We start from the raw sequence: 20,893 nt of genomic DNA, 5'->3' as shown, positions 1-20,893 counted from the left end.
CATTTTTTCTAAATATTTGCTGTCACACCATAGGAGTTAAGATTCAGACCGAGATTAAAAATACTTTAACAAAGATTGAACGTTATAATAAATGTAATTCATTCAGTTTTGTGTCTTTTATAAATCCGCACATTGCAAATCTAGTCATTTTATTCATTCTTCTAAACACACACACACAAGATTACCCCTCCTCCAACTGAGGTACTACCCTCACACACACACACACACACACACTTGCACAGCGTTTGCCAGGGTTCATTATCAGATTTTGCATGTCCAGCTGTGTTGTCAAAAATGTGTTAGATTGGCATAAAATGAATCTTTTTTTTACTGGAGGAGTAGGGCATGATGTAGAACTACCTACAGTAATTTAATTGTAACCTGCTTTAGTGAACTCATCTTTTTAAGTTTTATTTCCTTGTGTGAAGAAAAACATATTCTCTGAACTTTGTACCGTACCTTAGAACTACAGTATATGCAGATAACGGAGTTATCTCTTTTGGGAAATAAACTCTTCGATCGTTGATGTAATAGAGTAGACTCTTGTCTTTTTAATATAAACAAGAGTCTAGTAGACTCTTGTTTATTTCATATATATTTGAAAATAGAATAATACATTGTTAATTGCCATCTCATATACTGAAGCATTATAAGCGCTTGGTTCCAATATATGAAAATGTGCTAATATTGCATTATATTTGAATGTATATTCCCAAATATGTTTGTTACATTAGGTAATATCATAGTCTGGCAACTGAAAAGGTTGTAGGTACTTCTTGACTTCTTACCATGCGGGCACATGGTGTTATTGTAATAACTATGATGATTTTAAAAAGGTGTTTATTAATTAGATTGAGAACAAAATATTTGTCCGCAAAACACAACCTGTAAATCTATTGTTGAGAAATGTTGTCTGGGTATATAATTAATAAATCATGCATTCTTCCTTTATTTACTTTATTTAATATTATTTATTAATGAGTTTCACTTTTCTTTTTCTCCCTCAACGCTGCTGTTCTGGCTCCATGTGCATTTCCACTGCTACAGGTAAGTCTTCCAGCCTTTTATTATTACATTAAGCATCTGAACAAAGAAATAAGCAGACTTTAGAGCAAAGTAGAGGTGAAGTGTGTCATTTCTGTGCTACTGGTAGCAGTATTGGTCAAACTCTCGCTATTGAGTGAGCCACTGTCAGGGGGATCGGGACCCTCGAAGCAAACGGAGAAATTGTTCGATAGTGCCAGTGATTACACATTTTCAGCTAAATCGGCCTACAAATAGTTGACTCACTACTTTCTGTGTTAACTAAAATGTATTGTATATAAAAATCTGCACCATTGATCTTAATTGTTGCTGGTGAAGTTCTGGAAGGACATGTGTGCTAAGAACGGCCACACACAGAGAGAGATGGTGACTAATGCAGGTGACATAATGAAAGTCAGTGTTTTCTAACATATTTGACATGATTCGTGATTCATGATTCGCATTCACTGTGGGTGTAATGCACAAAATAATATTTTATTCCTGGAACTCACAGGTCATGATACGTGCGGATGATTTACGCCCTGGTGGAGAGGGAGGAGGAATGTTCTATAAACTAGAGGTTCAATAAGAACTGTGAGAATGACCTGAGGGTTGGGCCAGTCGAGGGGAGAAAGATCGTTGTTAATGAAGAATCATGGTGTTTTTTGCGGTAGACCACCTGAGGGATGATGTGAGGTTGAGTGTGAAATGACCCAGGTATGAGGTCATTATGTGAACGAGAAGCTTCTGGGCCTGTGTGTGTTCATACAGGTTTGGACTGTGCTTATGGAGGACCACATGAAATGTCATCACAAATAGTGAGAAACTGTCTTGTGGGGACATTTTAGTGGCTCACTAGGAAAAAGATCATGCATCAGCCAAACCACGGTTTACTTTAAATGTAATTTAATAATGACTGGTTTGTATGACGGTTAGGTTTTACACAGGTGAGGGATAGAAAATGTAATTATCCTGGAATGAAAACCATGTAAGTCTGAGGTGTCCTTTTAGAAAGAAATCCTTCGGGCTTGTTTCACTCTCTATTTTTTTCTTCCCTAGTGGGTTCTTAACTCTCATACATTACCGTTTACACTATTACAGCTCGTTCTTGCCTGAGGAGAAAGAAAACTATCCATCTTTGCTTCTCATTACTTCATTCTCTCCTTGCCTTCACCTTCCTCGTTCCTTTTCCAGATTTTTCTTTCCTGTCTATTTATTTGATTTACTGTCCAACAGGGGTTGAGGCAAAGAAAGCAGAAAACCACAAATAGTGTAACCTAGTTTTCCCCCGTGTTCCTTGCCGTAAGTTTGCTTTTTATACTTTACACACACTTGAGCGTGTGAGAAACAGTTTATATTAACATACAACTTTCTGAATATCTTTTCAACACCAGCAGAGAGATAAAGTAGTATGTGCTTGTACCCATCTGTGTCTGGATGTATAGATCGGTTGTATCAGGGAAAACAGACTTTTGGTGGCATTTTTTCAATAAAATAACAAAGTTACTTTATGTGTGTTGTAATTCATCTGTCTCAGGCTCTCTCTCTCTCTCTCTCCTGCTCTCTCTCCCTGCTTGTATCTTCTCAGTCTGTGAGGGGAGATATGAGGTGGTATGCCAAATAACCAGAAACACATTCCACAATTCAGCATCCTCGATATAGCTGTCTTTTGTTCTCTCTGTTTTCTATCTTCCGATGATATCTTCCTATTATTGCTCGAACTGTGAATTGTCTTGCTTGTGTAGAGTCAAGCATTTAGGTATTTGTACATGTAAATATGTTAAAGTCAAAGATGTCAAATGTAACATTTGTGATGGCAATCCATAGTTTGGTTTAAACCCAAAATACACTGATTCTGAGACAGTATTGTGTAATATAAATAGTATAAATATTAGAAATGTATCCATTAAATGCCATGAAAATTAAGATGAGACTGTGGACACATTGCAAGTGAAGTATACCCTGTTGTCAAAGCTGAATATTTGGAAAGGGCCACGTCAGGTACATTTTTCAGGTGGTGATGACTAATAAATATGTTAGATAAACTGTTCTGCTGATAGCAACTTTAGCCACATTAGCACTGTAAAAAACGTAACTTAAACAAGGCGGCTTTTGAACTAAAGTTTTTAAGTTATCTCAAACTGGATTAATGCTGCCTTCACGTGCTCTCGGAAATTCGATAATTCCCACTTCAACCCGGTAATAACCGGAAATCTGGATTTAGTAACAGTGAAAGTATTTAGTAACATTAAAACATTACAAGTATCTACTAACATTAAAGAGCACCATTCCATAAATTATTTCCGGGTTTAAGTGGGAATTATTGAATTTCTGAGAGCACTTGAAGGCAGCATTATAAGTCACTTGAACTTAAAGTATATTAAACTGACTTGAAATGAAGTTGATTCAACTCAAAAAATTTTGTTATTTGATATGCAACTAGATCAGTGTAATATAATTTTCCTTAGGATGAAATTCCAATTCAATTTAACCTAAAAACCTAAGTTCTAAACATGACCTGCATTTTTTAAGTTGAAATAGGTGAAAGTTTTACAGTGAATTTTCCAAACCTAAGAGTGATTTTTTTTCCACTTACTGTATTTCCACCCTCAGAGATCTTCTGGAGTATATCTTGACCAGCACTTAAAATAAACATTTTTACATTTTAATTTATTATTAGCTTAGAGTGTGTTATGAACGACTCAAGAGCCAAGTGCAGGGTAATCGAAGCTTTACTAACTCCCCTACAGAGTACACACCCAGCAGATAGGGATAACAGAACAGGAAATAATTCCAGGGCAAAACCACAAAATGTCACAAGGGCTCGAGCGCTCGGCCGTGAGGACCAGGGGAAAGCATAAATGATATTTGAAGCAGCAAAAGGAAAAAGTAAATCCACCCAGCGAGGGAAAAAGAAAATCCACTTGATGCAGGGACAGGCCGAAGCAAACAAGGTCACTCAAACTCACGAGATGCAAGACAGGGCAAAAATCCACTTGAGTAATCCACCCAGCGAGGGACAATGAGAATCCACTTGATGCAGGTACAGGGAAGGAGCCAACAAGGTCACTCAAACTCACGAGATGCAAGACAGGGCAAATAATTTACTTGAGTAATCCACCCAGCGAGGGACAATGAGAATCCACCTGAGTGGAAGAGCCGGCAGCGCTGGAGTAAACAGAAAGCAAGGCAGACACCAGGTGTGGACAAAAACCTCTGGAGCCTAGACAAGACAGGAAGATATCAAAATAAAGTGCGTGCACACGCACTACTAGACTAGACTAGACTAGACTAGACTAGACTAGACTAGACTAGACTAGACTAGACTAGACTAGAGACAATCTTCAGGTAATGAAACCAAACGGACTGACACAGGACAAGAGAAACACGGGAATATAAAGGAAATCAAACAGAGGGATAACAAGGAACAGCCGGAAAAAGGAGCGGGAAACCAGAAAACACAGGTGAAATGAGGGACACAGTAATGAAAGAATTAACAAGGTAACAAGGGGGGCGGGGTCAACGCGGACTCCAGACACATGGCGAGCTGTCACAACAAAGCCATGTGCCTGACATGACAACTGAGGACAGACAGAAAAAACCCACAGATGCTAGACCCGAGACCTGACAGAGTGGAACTCAATTACTATAATAAGAAGAATAGTCTTTTTTCAGTTTTTTTTAACACTACACAAACGTTTGAACAAAATACAACCAACTAAACAAATTAAAAAAATGTACAATTAAAAAGATCATAAAAACTGAAACCAAAAGTGCTTCTGGACCAGTGTTTACATCTTGCGAAGTGGTCTATATACTGTATAATATAAAAACAAACAATTACAATAAGACAAAGAGAAAAGGTGGTGGCAGAGAAAAACCACACAGGGAATAATTTAGGCAGCTTGCACTGTTACAGTGAGAGAGATACTTTGAAAGATTGACCATGTAGAACTGATTGGTGTTTAATGTGTGCGTGTTTGTGACGCAAACAGACACGCGTGGCTGCTTTCATAAAGTTTTAAGACAGGCATCATCACAAGCTTTTACTGCACTAATATAGCATACAATGATCTCCCATGAAAACAATAATTAGCACTCTCTTTATGACAGCAAAATCTGACAGTCTCAAAGCTCATTAATATCCCAGCAGCCCTCCATCACTGTTGTCTTCATTGGCGTGTGTCGGTTGTATATGACAGTGTGTGTAAGCATCTGGCTGCATGTGTCCGGCCGTGTAACAGACTGCTCCCCGCTGCAGAGGGCAAAACGCCAGCCCTGTGACGGGCTCCCTATTGTCACGGTAACAGACGGCTCTCCGCCATGCGTCTGCCTGATCAGCATAACACAAGCCCCGCTTTTCTCTCTATCTCTCTCTTGACCTCTCTTTCTCTCCCCTCCTCTAAAATCAGACAATAATGGCCCTGCAGAGAGGTTGAGCGTATGGTTCACCAACAGTAGAAGATTTGGAGGGAGTTTTAAGGGTCTCCTGTACTTTTGACTGTGGTTTAATTGAACAGGAACAGGGGTGTAGATTAGCAGGAGGCCCAATGTCCCCTTTACTCACAGTTTACACTTCATCTGGATTAATAACCTCTGTCAGGGGTTAAAGAAAGGAGACGTTTCTTGCCACAAGGCTTTTTGTTCTCTTGCACAGAATTTGGTAGGGTTGATTTGTAATAAAATGGATGCTAGTAAAAATAGTTTATAAATAATTTGTATCGTTAACAGTAACAAATAATGGCAAATGTTTGTTTTTCTTGTTTGCTTGTTACCAACTTAAGAATGTATTGCAAAGAGTTGATGCCACAGAAGGACCATTTAGCAGTAGCTACATGTGGATCTGCCACTTCCAACAAGTTTTCATCGTCTTTCAGTCTCCACAGTGGTAATTCTCTAGAAAACCGTTGAGATTTTGGAGGGTTGCCAGGTCGGCTGTCATCAGATCAATGGGACGTGTGGAGTTCCATTCGGCCCCTGATTGTGGCTGTATTCTGAGAGGCTCCCCGAGGACGCCAGGTCTCTTAGTATGCTAATCCAAAAACATTAGTTAAGCCCGGCTTTCACTCTCTGTTCAGCTGTCCCACCAACATTAAGACAAATGAGTGATTTTGTGCACGACTGAAAGAAGTCGGAAAAGTCCAAACTCGTGAGAAAGAACTAGCCTGCTTGCATAACACCAGGACCTGAAAAGCTTAAAGGGATAGTTCACCCAAAAATGAAAATTCTTGTCATTTACACACCCTCATATTGTTCCAAACCTGTATACATTTATTTGTTCTGCTAAACACAAAGGAAGATATTTGGAAGAATGTCAGTAACCAAACAGATCCAGACTATGGCAATAATTGGTCGATGAGATCTGTTTGGTAACTGACATTCTTCTAAATATCATGATATAATGTTCATTTTGGGGTGAACTATCCCCTTAACAGTTTAAAAGAGAAACCTGAAAAAGAATTTTTTGTTTGAATTTTTATCAGTGTTCCGATTTTTTAGTTAGTAGGTAAAAATAACAAAATACAGTATACCCTAGACTATTTGCACATTTAAGCCGCACCTGAATTGCGTTTGATGACAAAATATGAAGCTGTTATTTTGTTTTAAAGAAAGATCACACTTGCTTTTACAACAGGTTTGTTAGGTTTTAATGAATGAAACAGTAGATACTCTGTTCAGAGAATAGACGAGACAAGTAGTATTTGGATACTTCCTGACTGTCAAAGAACAGGTCTATGTGATATAACCTGCACTTGTGGTTATTCTGTTAGGACTATGTTAACTTGAGGAAAAACTTTATTATTCGCAGAAATTGTTCTGAAAATGCCCAGAGTTATGCATTGGACTAAATTGAATCAAGGTTGTTTTCGGTCAGTTTGATCTGGTTTGGTTGCTGTAGGTGTTTGTTGAACCGCTCTAGATGTAAGTCATCTGCTGTCCTGCTCTCATTCCTGTCCTGTGAGCTCACTGTGATGATTCTGCACTCTTTCAGGGCAGATGCCTGTGGCAGTTCCTGCTGTACACATGTAAACACACACACACACACATACATTCACATTGTAGTTATGAGCACATTCATTTGCATGTTTATGTGAATTCTCATGAAAAAGCTTTTAGATGATGCACAATAGTTTATTTTACAAACATTAAAATAGGCATAAATGAATAAACTGAATGCAAAAATGTGAATTTCATTCATTTCTTTATTACATTATGCAGAAAATGCAAAGTATTACACTTTATGAATATGCTTCTTCATTGTTTCCAAAACGGAATAGTGTAAATAAGCATTACGTGGTTATTTAGAATAAAGTTTTTAAATAAAGGCTTATGGTGGATTCACACGGTACGCGTTGAGCGGTGGAATTGCTGCGTGGCTGCCGTTCACAAAAAGATCAATATTTTTATCTTCAGCTGCGCATGCTGCAATGAGCCGTGCCCGTGGAAGTTGCGGGATTTTGGATGCACGAGCACTGCTTGTGCACCGCCAATGAAACGGCCCGCGTTTTGCCGCTTACCGCATGTTTCCCTTTAAAAATTAAATAGACACTCGCGACTGCCGCATACCGTGTGAATCCACCGTCAGCCAGAATAAGCATAGTAATAATCGGTGATGCATGTGAATGTGGTCCGTGTTACACAACCGGTCTGCTCCAAATGGTTCTCAGGTAACACTGATGAATGTGTGGGAGTCCTTGTTTGTGAGTCATGGAGGGTGTTGTCCTCTCCTTTAAATAAGTGTTTGCATTCTTGTGATGGTCTGTTGATATTTCTAAAAGCAAGTAGATTTAAAGTAATTTCACGTTTGCGTAAAACTCAACAGGGCTGACAGCCGGGTGCATATTGAGGGGTCACTGATATAAACATTCATTAGTTATGTCTAAAGTGAATGTAAAGAGAGACGGAACAAAAAGGGGGAGAAGAACAGATCTGTGCATTAAGCCTTGCAGTATAATGAGCTGTGTATGTTTTTTATATTATGAAACTTTAAAATATGCACTCTCACAAACCTCGTGGCGTGCCATTTTAAAACTTGCTTGACAGCATGCCTTTTAAACCTCACACAAAGCATGCAAGCATGACAACAATGGACTGTTTCCACAGGCTTCCATACTTTACGCACACACATTAGCCAGCTGTCAGTGTGACTAATAATGCGTCCCAGGGTGGAGCACGCGATGTCTGCTATTGAGTAATATCTGTAGCTTGACTGTGTATGATTGATGTTGTAATATATTATTGACGTATACGAAGTTTCTGGGAACAGAAGAAGCAGTCGGACTCTCACAACTCTAAATTCGCAAGGCCTTTGAAGCTGATACCGTGAACATCTTTTGCGGTTTCAAGGTGTAATTGAGAATGTAGAGAGTCTGCAGGGACAATTTATCAAATCACACGGTCAGTCTCTGGCCGTGGTTCGAAACGGTAGCTTACAGTCCACTTCCTTATTCTCTAGGATGGCATGATGGGATGAGGAACAGGAGATGACCAGTCATTTCGGACAGACGAAACTTCTCTTTCTCTTTTCCTTCCTCTCATTCTCTCCCCCTTTGAGAAATACAGCCCACCAGTGACAAACACAAGCAAAACAACTCTGTCGTGACATGACACACACTTAGAGGAAATGGAAAGGGATGCCAACAGGATGACCCAAAGAACAGATGGAACATAGACGTTACCCCTACTTCACCCCCAACTACGTCAGACAGACATGTTTTTTTTCTATAGTGGTGGTGCGTTTGCATTGTCGCATAGTCTTTTGTTCAGACTAGCGTTATTTGAAACATAGGGCTATGTTTCCAGTGTATTTCTATGATGATAGTTTTCTTTAAAGTGATAGTTCACCCAAAAATGAAAATTCTGTCATCATTTACTCATCCTCTTGTCATTTCAAACCTTTATGACTTTCTTTCTTCTGCAGAACACAAAAGAAGATATTTTGAAGAACGTTGGTAACTGAACAGCACTGGCCCCCATTTACTTCTATCATATGGACACAAAACCAATGCAGTGAATGGGGTCCAGTTAACAACATTCTTCAAATATCTTTTTTTGTGTTCTGTCGAAGGGTGAGTAAATGATGACAGAATTTTTATTTTGGGGTGAACTATCACTTTAAATTGTGATTTAAACGGATTCTTTAAATCAAGCATAGCGTCAGTTCTGGCAGGTCACGTGAGTCTAGCTTGCATCAGCCGATCACATCAGGTGCAGCTAATCAACGCTAACCAATAGTCATGCAACACATACTAGACTGCGTCCTATTTAAGTTGCCTTTCTCTGTTCCTTATCAGCTGCTTAATCGTGCCGTACTTAAAACCCACCTCCTTCCCCATCTCCTCCATATCTGCCTTCTGTCGGATTATTTTAGTTTAATCCTGTTACGCATCAGGTGGGGGAACATGAATTGCTGCGGTCCTGCTCTGTCCATGGACAGACAGAGAGTTTACCCAGAACAGTTTCATTCCGCCAACCTTAAATATTGCTATTGTTTAAATATTTGACGACAGTGGTCCTGACAGGAAAACATTTCATGCATGAACTGGCCACTTTAGGTCACGACCCAAGAGTTATGTCTCTCGTGTGTACTTTGTGTCAGCATCTTTATTATATATCTGTCGATTATCGGAAGTATCGATTACTTCCTGTGTGGGAGTCTGCACGTGTCACCTAGATTGTTTCGGCGTGAACCACCGCGAGTGTGTGTAAACATTGTGTTTGTGTGTGCATTAGTCATGAGGGAGTTTAAGCCACCTGATAAAAGGCCGCGTGTTTTAGAGCTGACTCTATCTGCCCATCTGACTGCTTTTCGGTGGCTTTTGTTTCTATTCAATGAAATGTCAACATCTTTACTCCACATTGGGAGTGCAGGTTTGAGGCAGCTGCCAGAGGTCACTGTTCAGGGGTGAAGGGTCAACACCTGCCTTTTAGGTTTAACGTGTTTGGGTTGCTTTTGTTGGAATTCTTTTAAAAACCGCCCACTGATGTGACTTAACTTTTTCTTACTCTAATTGGCAAAAGACAGAATTTTTTTTGTTCAATATTGTGCTGTTATTACTGTTAATATTACATCATTCGCACATGGTGTGATATTGCATGTTTTCTTTGTTGTGACTGCTGTTTATGGATCAGGGATAGTTGTTGTATAAATATGGTGTCCTGTATTCGATGTTGCCAAAAGGCTAAATGCATTTACAACGTTATACCGCCCCCTAGTGGTACATGTCCAACAATACAGACTCACCATTCCCCAAGGCTATTCGGGCACTGTCCTTTAGAGTTCCATTATAACCTGATACAACACACCTGCCTGTAATGTATTTGTAATCTAAAGACCTTGTTTTGCTTGTTCAGTTGTGTTTGATTAAGGTTGGAATGAAACTGGATTCAAAGAGGCCTGGCACGGAGTGCCATTCTTTCTTGTTTAGTGTTTTTAGTATTATTATAGTTTTTATGTTTTGCTTCACTACAGCCTAAGCAGAAGACCTTACGGAGTACTCGAGTCCCTGTGCTTGTCCTCAACACACCCTGAGTTCTGTCTCCAAGATACGTCCTCATCTGGGTCCTGTGCTTGGTAGACACACTCTCTCAGGAGATATTTTGTCCTAGTGATTATTGTTTCCCTTGGTATAAACTAGTTGAAAATGTGTAGACTGAGGAGTCCGACATCTATCTAACTTGACAAAAACACTTAAAATGCTAAAAATGTTTCCAGTTTCTAAGACATAGGACAGAGTGACTCAGAAACAGTAAATCCTTTTTTGGGGTTACTTTATGGCTTTTGGTTATACAACGAGATATGCACGGATAAATCGCACATGCTCTTGCGTGGTAAAACTCTTTATTGTGGGCATTTTACTGACCAATTTTCCTCGTGGACAAAATGGCATGTTTTAGTCTGACAATAAAATTTAATGGTGGCTCTCTAGACCATGAATTAAAACGTTGAGAATGTTAATTGAAAGTTTTTACACAAATGCTGAGCTATATTCAGTCTAGAGCTGTATTGTATTTCAATAAGAAATCCCTTTGACTGAACAGCCATTGTAGCCATTCAAAATTTTGTTAAATTTGATTTTGACTACTAAATAACCATCCACAAAACAGATCACACTCACGTTGTGCATAGACATAATGGCATGAATTATTTAGGAAAATGTAATGCATGCTTGGAATTGAGTGAATTATTACGGTTATATATTTAAAAGAGCAGCTCTGCTTTGGGTAAAGGCACAGTTGGAGTGTGGTAGATCAGTTCACCCAAAAATCAACTTTGTGTGATTTTTTTACTCACCCACATGACGTTAAACATGTTTAGAGAACTTCCGGCGGCTTCGGAGCACAAATAAAGATATTTAGGTGACATCCGAGAGCTTTCTAGGCCTCCTCATTGAAACCATGGTTTCAGTTTTTGCCAAGGTCCAGAAAAGTACTAAAGACATCATTAAATTGGTCCATCCGCTCACTTGTGGCTCAGTTGAATTTTTTTGAAGCGACGAGAATGATTTATGTGTGAAAAACAAACCAAAATACCGACTTTAATCGATATATTCTCCTCTGTCTTGTCAGTGTATGGCGCACGTTCACGAGAGCACTTCTTCTTTGTCTTCTTCTTGGACCGGAGCACTTTGATGCATGCGTATTAGGTTTGTGCGCCAAATCGTCTTAACGTTCCTAAATCGTCTGGTGAAAAATGTTCACTACACAACCTCATTTGCTCGTTACACCCCTAGTTTAGAGGTCATCATGGATCAACAAGTATTTGTGGAACCTTGCTCAAGAGGTGATGGTCAGCCTCTCAGGTTCATGAGTGCCAAAGGTCAGAGGTCACACAGAGGGTTTTGTTAGTCATTGGTCACCCTTCATGATCTTTCTGTGAATAGAGACAGTTAATGAAGTGATGAGAGTACTGCTAACTTTCTAGTTGACGTTTCTGGTGGGCTTCTTCCTTAGTTTAATTTAGGTAAAAGTCTTTACTACTCTCTTCCCCTCATTGTCTTCAATTGCCAAGAATCTTTTTTCCAATATAGTTTTGCATATCTGGCTGCATTGAAACCCAAACTGTTTTGATTTTTTTCTCCTACATCAAATTTGTGAAATAGTACGTCCAAAGACACAAATGCTGTACACACACAGCTTTGTTAAGCTCACTCAGACACACACTTGCAAAGATACCCACAAAGACAAATAAACCCAGATCATAAAAATGTGGGGACAGAACATAATAAAATATTTTTCTTGGCATACTGGTAGGCGTTTAAATTTGAAAGCTTAATTAAAAAACCACCAGCGCTCTGCCAGTTTGGAAGCTGTTTTGAGACTGAAATTGCCACTTTGAGTTTAGTAAACAACAGTAAGAGGAACTTGGAGGCAATTAGCTGTAATCTGTTAAATATCTAAATTTGCATAATTTAGATACATTTGATAGACTAAGTGCTTGTTTTAGTGAACTTCATTTATCTAGTCGTCAAACATAATGTCTTGGTCATAAAAAGGGATTAAGTTGGACTAGAGAAAATGACTTTGTAAGTAGTTTGACTGCTAGCCAAACCAGACGTTCATACCCTAATGTGAATGGTTGGAGCGTGTGAAGATGTACATGTGTGTACTTGCATGATGCACCTTGGTTGAAAACTCGGCCTATTTTTGGGCGTATGATCATGTGCAGAGATTCATGGCATGTCTTTCTTAAGAACACTGCTCGGGTTTCCTCGCCGAGCTGCAGTGTCAACAGCAGGACACCACGAGCGTGTCAAAGTTAAGCAGCATCGTTCCGTTTTAGCTCCTGAGAAAAAGCTGGGGATGTGCAGGGAGGAACTTTTGGTCCTGTTGCTGATTGGCTGTTTTAACTTAAAGATTTAAATTGATATAATTAGGCTCATGACTATGAATATATATTTATAGTTAATGAGGCTGAAAAAATATATTATTTCTTATATTTTTATACTTTTTATATTGCACTGTATGACTGATGCTCTATAGATAGAATTTTTTAATACTTTAAATTTTCAAAAGAATGATGGATGAGCTGAAATGTCATTGTCCTTTCCTTTTTAACTCTCACTTCTTACTTATTATAAAATACATTTATATTTATAAACAAATTTGAAAAAATATATAATTTAAAGGTCCGGTGTATGAAATTGAGCAGCATCTAGTGGTGAGGTTGCGAATTGCAACTAACGGCTCAATCCACCCCTCCCCCCTCTCTTTTGAAGCAGGACAAAGATGTTGTCATATTTTCTCTTCTTTGCTGAAGGAGATATTGTATTTACGAAACGTGCTCTGTAGAGCAGTTTGTCCGTTTAGGGCTACTGTAGAAACAACATAGCGGATTCCGTGCAAGGGGACCCGCAGTGTAGATAGAAATAGCTCATTCTGAGGTAATAAAAACATAACGCTTCATTATGTAAGGTCTTTTTACATCTCTGAAGACATAGTTATGTCTATAGTAATATGTACATTATATTGCATTTCTGTCAATAGATCTTCCAAAAAAATACACACAGCACCTTTAATTTAGTTTAACTGTAAATATCAGAAATTGATAGCTTGGTAAATGGAGAAGCTGTTGATCCTATTTCTTTACTCTGAATTTGTTGTGTCTCTCACCAGCAGTTGTCTCTTGGTCCTGGTGAAATATTAACCCACAGTTTGGGCGTGTAGGGCCATTGATTGCTTTGATAAGAATAAAGGTTGGATGGTCTAGCTGTGTGTTTTATGAGAGAGGAGCTGTCTGTTATGTCATCCAGCTGTGTTCATGTATAGAGGTTTTGTAGGACACAGTAAGTTTAATCATTAATTCTACACACTGTATATTTGCACTCCACCAGCCTCAATGTGTTTGCTATTCCCAATGTGAATGTCAGACACTGACACACTTACTTGTGCACTGCAATATAGGCGTGTTTTTAAGGATTTGCCATTGTATGTTGTTTTGGGACTGTGCCGGTTGTCAGTGGAGTGAGTTTATTGGAGCTCTGGGTTGGATGGATGAATCTTGTTGGGATTTTTGCTGTGGTCAGACAGATACATTTACACAAACCACAGTGCTCGTTTACATGCTCGCTCATATACACACATGCACATACTTTTATGCATTCACACGCAAATTTAGGGAAAGGGGACAAAACTGACTGCAAAAAAAGAAAGTACAATGGTGGTACTATGTTTTTTAAGAAACATTAGCATAGTACTTATTATTTTGAAGTTCATTGAAGTACAATTTAAACACATAAATATGGTCATCTGTACTGTGGTATATACTAAAGTATCATTGTATTGTAAGCATTGGAGTTAAATTAGACCTCTTACCCCCTCAATTTCCTCCACCTGGGGCAGTGTGTTACTGTTCGTGTGTTTTTTCTAGACAAAACACCTCTCTTGCTTTCGTCACAGTGTTTTCCTTCTCTCGGGTCACTAGCACAGTTTGTTTGCCGATAGCTGGATATTCTGGTCTGGACAGGTCTAGCGAGCTTATCTGCTGGTCGTCAACATTGTGTACAGGTCAACACATTGTGTACAGCTTAAACCTGCAGGCAAGTCATCGCTGACCCAAGATCAGACTTCGTGGCCACGTTTGGATCTTGTAGGAGAACACCTGTGAGAGTTGCAAGAGAGTGTGGAAGGGAAACCCGGAGGAGGAGGTGTGGAGCAACCGGTCAAACCCTCTGTGGTTGCTATGCCACCGGAGGGGAGGGGCATAGATCACAGGGAGAAATCCGAGAAGAAGGGAGTGGTTGAGGGCTGGTTTTAAGGTCATATTTCACCAGCACACTAGTTGTTTGTAATCCTAAACTTTTGGTCCCACAGTGCATGTGGGTGTCTCTAGACAACTGTCACCCAGAGATCAGGGAACGGTTTTTCTTTGACACTTTACGAATGGACTTAGCGACGGTGGTTGTATGCTTATGTGCTTAAATGTCCAGGTGAGTGACTCACGGCCACGGACATACCTACGTCATGACAGCCGAGTTTCAGGAAGAGTGTCCGAGGATTGCTCAGCACTCCGGCGATGACAGAAGAACCTGATTCTGGACGTAAAAGTTGAAAAGGAAAGAGGACGATATGTGGTTGATATTTCTTCAGTCCAGGTGTGTTTGGATGTAATGTCACATGGTCTCTGGCATTGCTGTTTGATGATGGCAAGATTTCTTGATATTCTGTGGAGCAGATGTTAAACCTTCCTGAACCTGGATGCCTTCAGCAGGACCTTGGGTTGATCCTGTTGTCCTTTTAATGAAATTTTTCTTCTTTTTGCTTCAAAACTGCACTATATTTAAGATCGTCTTCTCAGACACCATGCCTCGGTTGGGAGAGACCAGCTATTTTCCAGCCTGTTGCTTCAGTTAATTGCCACTTCTGGGTTTCAGCTCTCGTGTTGGGATTTCCAGGACTTGCATGTTTTTTTCTACCTAACAGATTAGCAGACATTTTGTTGTACTGTTGGGAGTACTCCATTTGTTTCACATGTGGACCAGTAAATTGCATTTAGTGATAAGATTAGGAGCCTTAACTATAACCTTTCCTTTCTTTGAATTTTGGATAACACATTTGCTAGAATACCGCAAACCTCATGGATTCACATCTCCAGTACTTTTCAATCCTTAAGCATAAACTGTTTCACTTTATGCTTCTAGATCTTTAAGGATCTTTGGTAAAGACCAGTGAGTGCCACATCTCAGCCCTTGTACTTTCAAAGACTTAACCTCCTCTGGAGTTTTCTAAGTGGGGATGATGAGGGAAAAGCGTCCTGGGTCTTTAAAAAAGGAGGAGAGGACTGAGAAGGGTGCTTCTCTCTCTCGTGCTCTCAGCTGGCTGAGCGTGTCCTCCCTGTCACAACAGACCCGTAAACTCTTCCGCAGCCAGAACAGCCTCCATAGACACTCCTACGCTCCACGTGGAGCGAATGAAGATGAAGATGACTGGTTGTATGCACCTCAGCACTATATAGGTGAGGGTTTATAGTGTGTGTGATGTTTGTGTAAGAACGTGTGCTTTTGTGTTTAGAAATCTCAAATAGGTTTTTCATGTTTTTTTCTGGAAACAATAGGACACCCATGGTCGTATGGGATATTAAAAGTGTGAATTGGGGCATGGAAAGTTATTAAAATGAATTAAAGCTGCAATCCGTAACTTCTGACTTTGTATCGTCATTTCTAATTGAAACACAAAATTGCAGTTTACTGTGCATATACTTATTTTTATGTGAATTCACGGCAATGACATCACACTGACATTTACTACGTAATCGCACTGGAGAGATTGCTGTTGCAAATTTAGATATTACATAAAGTTATGGATTGCAGCTTTAAATGGATTTTTTTTGTTTTGAAATTGTACTTTTATGTGGTTCGCCATTCACTGAAAAAAGGGTTTCATTCAACCAATTAAAAAATTTTAGGGTAAGGATTCACATCTATATTTTATAACTTAAGCCAATGAAAAATAATAAAGAAAAGGTATATATTTTTAATTGGCTCAAGTTATAAAATTTAGATGTGAATCCTTACCCTAAAATATTTTAATTGGTTGAATGAAACCTTTTTTTCAGTGTTGTAGTGTTGTAGTGTTCCTGTGCTCAATTGGTAGAGCATTGCATTGAGAGCTCTAGGTTGTGGGTTCGGTTTCCGTGTGTAACATGTAGGAAAATGTGTAACGTGAATGCACTGTAAGTGGCTTTGTATAAAAGTGTCTGCAATGTCCAGTCTTTTTCTTCATTTAATTATGAAAGTAGATTTATTTATTTAAATAGCAGGTATATACCTACTGTCCTTTTTAGAAATATGCTTTAAACTTCATTCAAATATAACAACTACTGTATGTAATGGTAATTGGTGATGTTTGGTTTAACACCTGTGTATCCTGATCTCTCTATTGTGTTCGTATTTATTGTTACTCCCACAGGAAGTCAGAGTGTAAGTTGTTTACAATTGAGGGAGAAATTTTAGGTCACAGTCTCGTTTTTATTACAGGTTTGCCTTTGTTTCAGTCGTTGACACGTCTTGTGACGGGTTGAGTGTGGTGTGTAGGCTGGAGTGAGGGGAGGGCCGGACCAGAGGATAGCTGGAAATATAATAGAAAAAAGCTAAAGTATGAGTGTGTGTAGATGGGTGATTTCACAGCCTGGTGGCGATAGGGGCGTGAGAGCCGATGCCAGCTCTGTGTGTGGAAAGATGCTTTCATTGTGTCTGCTGTTGTCACTGTAGCTGTGCAGCTATTCCCGAATCTTAATGATGCTCTGTCCATTAATGAATTGCCCCACGTAAGTTGAGGTAAGTAAAATTCTTGTTGAATTGTGTCATTTGAATGTAATTTGTAAAGTCTTCACGTTGAGTGTTCTCGTGCGCTTTGCATGCGTTCAAATAGAAATGTTGTGAAAACAAGCGTGTGTCAGCAAAAGGTGAGGCTGGCACTGATTCTCAGAAGCCGATGTAAATGAATACATCGGTCTCATGCAGATCTTGACGTGTTGACCTAAATGTCCAGTGGCACATAGTTTGCTTTGCAAATCAAATGACAACTCTGCCACTCCTGCATCAGAGCTGAAACTCCACCCCAGTATCGCTTCAGATCTTTTGTTTTTTGGTTGACCTGGTTGAGTGTGTGTGCATGTGTACGTGTGTGTGTTTGGTATTGGGGTGGAGGTGTAACACTGTACCGCTTCTGATGAGAGATCAGAGCAGGGTAAAGTTACTTTAGGTTGATGCCCGGGTGGTGTACTTGGTAGAGTTAGATTAGTCTTCCTTAGCTGTCACTGTTTATTTGGGTTGCTTTCATGCTCTGTTTAGTTTTGCATGACTTTTGAAAGGACTTCTGTCAGGTGTTTCATAGAACAGATTTACCTATTCATATCAGTCATAGCTGTGTACAACATGTCTTGCCATTAAGCGTTTTATACTCTTCTCATGCCTAACTTTTGAACTTCTGACCTCTGCAGATACTTGCTAAAAGTTTATTTCCAGGCGATAAATCCCATAATTGTAATGTCTGTTTTTGAACCAAACCGTATTTCTGAACTTGGAATGTAAGCACCACCTCAGCACTTTTGTCCTTACCTACACTTCTTTCTCTAGCTGCATTAGGCATGTATGTAGCATTTAAACTCATGCATGTGTGCGTGACACACCCACACACACACACACACAGGCTTTGGTTGACTATCCCCGTGGGGACAGTCCATAGGCGTAATGTTTTTATACTGTAGAAACTGTATATTCTATCCCCTAACCCTAAACCTAAAGATCATAGAACACTTTTTGCATTTTTAGATTTGTAAAAAATATTGTTCTGTACAATTTATTAGCTTTTTTGCCCCTGGGGACCTCAATTTTGGTCCCCACGGTGACACAAGTACCCATGTGTTGGTGTGTATTCAGGTTTAGGTCCCCACCGGGATATACAAACATGAATGCACACACGCACACACACATGTTGGGTTTCCATGTTTTATGGGGACATTCCATAGACGCAATGGTTTTTATACTGTACAAACTGTATATCATATTCCCTACCCCTAACCCACCCCCTAACCCTAAAAGTCACACACAACTGTCTGCTCTTTTAGATTTTCAAAATTTTTTTTAAATTAATTCTGTATAATTTATAAGCTTGTTTCCTCATGGGGACAAAAAAATGTCCCCAAAAGGACAAGGATTTTGGATATTGCCATCTTTGTGGGGACATTTTGTCCCCATATCGTAGGGTTTACCCTTCCCCCCCCCACACACACACACAGAGTCATCCCTGGGGCAAAGTAGGAAAACCACTTCTTTTCCAAAGTAGAAAACAATACAGAAAGCCTAAATTTAAAAATCCTAATGTTGACATCTGTACATGCTCCTAAATTTAAAGCATATATTTATACATTTGGCACCTACGTTGGTACACGCATGTCTAATTAAGCTTCCCTAACTGCTGTTCCTGCTCTTTATTTAAATGCATCCTGTAATTTTGTGCTGTCAGGCTCTTGTAGTAGACCCATAATTTCGGTGTGCGGGTTGCCCGGCGACAGGATGTTTTTGCATGTTGCCATAGCAATGAATTGACTGATTGTGTGGCAGTCCCGATTCTTCCTGGGACAGACTCTTTCTGTAGACAAATGTCTCTCAGTACTAGACACAATCTTCGACTGTACATGCTCTTTCCTGTTAATTCATCAATTGGATGGTTTTGTAATGGCTGCGGTGGTCATGTGGGTTCATTTTAGTAGATTTTACATCACAGATGTATTTGTGTATACGTACCTTTTACAAAGACTTTTATGGCTATGGGGTTCAGCCTGATTTGTCTGTATGAAAAAAAAACATATACTTATTCGCACAAAAATACACTTAAAAATAGGGATCTGTGTGGGTTGTTTATTAGAATTTCTGAAAAATGTACAAAAAGCAACATTATAAATCGGTGGTCGTTCCATCTCTGCTGTACATGTTACATAACAGCCTCTGTGTAAGTCTAGCAGATATTACACGCATTGCTCCTGTTGTGGCACGGTTGTTGGTCAGAACCTCCTAATTTCAGATTAAAAATTAAATCATAAACCGAACCGAACGTTTATCAAAACATTGCTCTATTTGTTGACATTTTTGGGGAAATAATCTCAGCTATGGATTACTGTAGTTATAGTTGTCTGTGTGTATCAGGTCGGCTTGCGAGAAAATATGATGTAAAAAAGCGGCACACTTCATCTTAAAACGTTCAAGTATTATTACCTATTTTAAATTTTCTTTCAGTCTGCATAATGATGTCAAAATAGAAAAGTTTTAAGTATCAATGCTTTTTTCACATTAGTGATTTTTGTGAATTTCACATCTTTTCAATAGAGTACACAGTATATAAGACATTAATCATTTCATTGGGTAGCCTAACTCTTTCTCTCTCGCCTATTTCTCTCTCTATGTTCTTCTTCATGTGCTGTTCATCATGGACTAATGTTTGGATCACTCAGGTAAGTGAATCTCAGTTTTTTTATCAAATCATCATAGAGACACATAGACACAATGCATGGCAGTGTAATGCACGCAAAACATACAGTACATAGACGCATGCACAAAAACTAAAATGCTGTATCTGTGTATTACATAAATGAGCTATGATGCTGCTTTTCAGATGACTGTGAGAGCATTTAGCTCTGTAACCTATCAATTACTCTGAGTCTAGAATAAGGTGGGAGGTTCTGATGTAAATATCTGACCTTATGATGAGGCACTGTTTTCGTTTATCAGATCGGTTTACAATGTCCAACTGCAACATATTTGCAGTCAGATTAATGAGACGGTTGTTTCTTCAGCCAAGTTAATTTTACATTTCCTTATTTTAAGGCGACTGACTATAATGTTGATCTAATCGCATGACAGGACATGTTCTACATGTTAATAGGCTGCTTATGCCACATTAGCCATATTACAAAGACCGTAATGGAGCATGTAATTTCTTGTACCAAAACAGGAAGATATATGCTGATCCAATGGAAATTAATGGTTTATAGACAGTATATCCATGCTTACTAACATTTTTGTTCATGCCTGTCGGACACATTTGAGCTCTGAGTTTAGGCTTTTAGCAAGCATTGATTCCCTGCCACCCCCTCCCCCCCTTCCAAATATGCCCTGTTTGTGTTTTGTCATCTATCCAGTTGGTGTAGTTTCTGTTGCTGTTAGGGTTTGTCAGCTATTATGCTTACAAATTAGCGGGAAACTAAATAAACTTCATTATGTGTATTGCTGTAGTTTTTATGTACATTTATGCAATTGGCAGACACTTATATATAGTCTTTCAGGCTATACATTTTACCTTCCTTAGACAAAAAAATTATGACCTTAAGGCTAAAATACACTACAACTTTTGCTCAGATTTTGACTTGTTGCAG

At 39.2% G+C, this 20,893-nt stretch overlaps 1 protein-coding gene across 5 annotated transcripts in view; it reads left to right on the top strand.

Moving 5' to 3' along the window:
• nhsl1b (NHS-like 1b) overlaps positions 1-20,893 on the top strand; it is an 82,408-nt gene that overhangs the window by 21,102 nt on the left and 40,413 nt on the right. The window contains exon 1 of one of the 5 annotated variants that reach the window (XM_057353544.1): positions 14,820-15,976. The exons of 3 other annotated variants lie outside the window; for them this stretch is intronic. In XM_057353544.1, the coding sequence (XP_057209527.1) occupies positions 15,757-15,976 (220 nt within the window). In that variant the 5' untranslated portion in view covers positions 14,820-15,756. Of the gene's footprint in view, positions 1-14,819; positions 15,977-20,893 lie in introns of those variants that run through there. One more of the 5 variants, XM_057353550.1, reaches the window with a different exon arrangement.

Source organism: Triplophysa rosa, linkage group LG15 (genome assembly GCF_024868665.1).
Source record: "Triplophysa rosa linkage group LG15, Trosa_1v2, whole genome shotgun sequence".
In the NCBI taxonomy this organism is placed as follows: domain Eukaryota; kingdom Metazoa; phylum Chordata; class Actinopteri; order Cypriniformes; family Nemacheilidae; genus Triplophysa; species Triplophysa rosa.
This window is presented reverse-complemented; position numbering and strand designations above follow the sequence as displayed.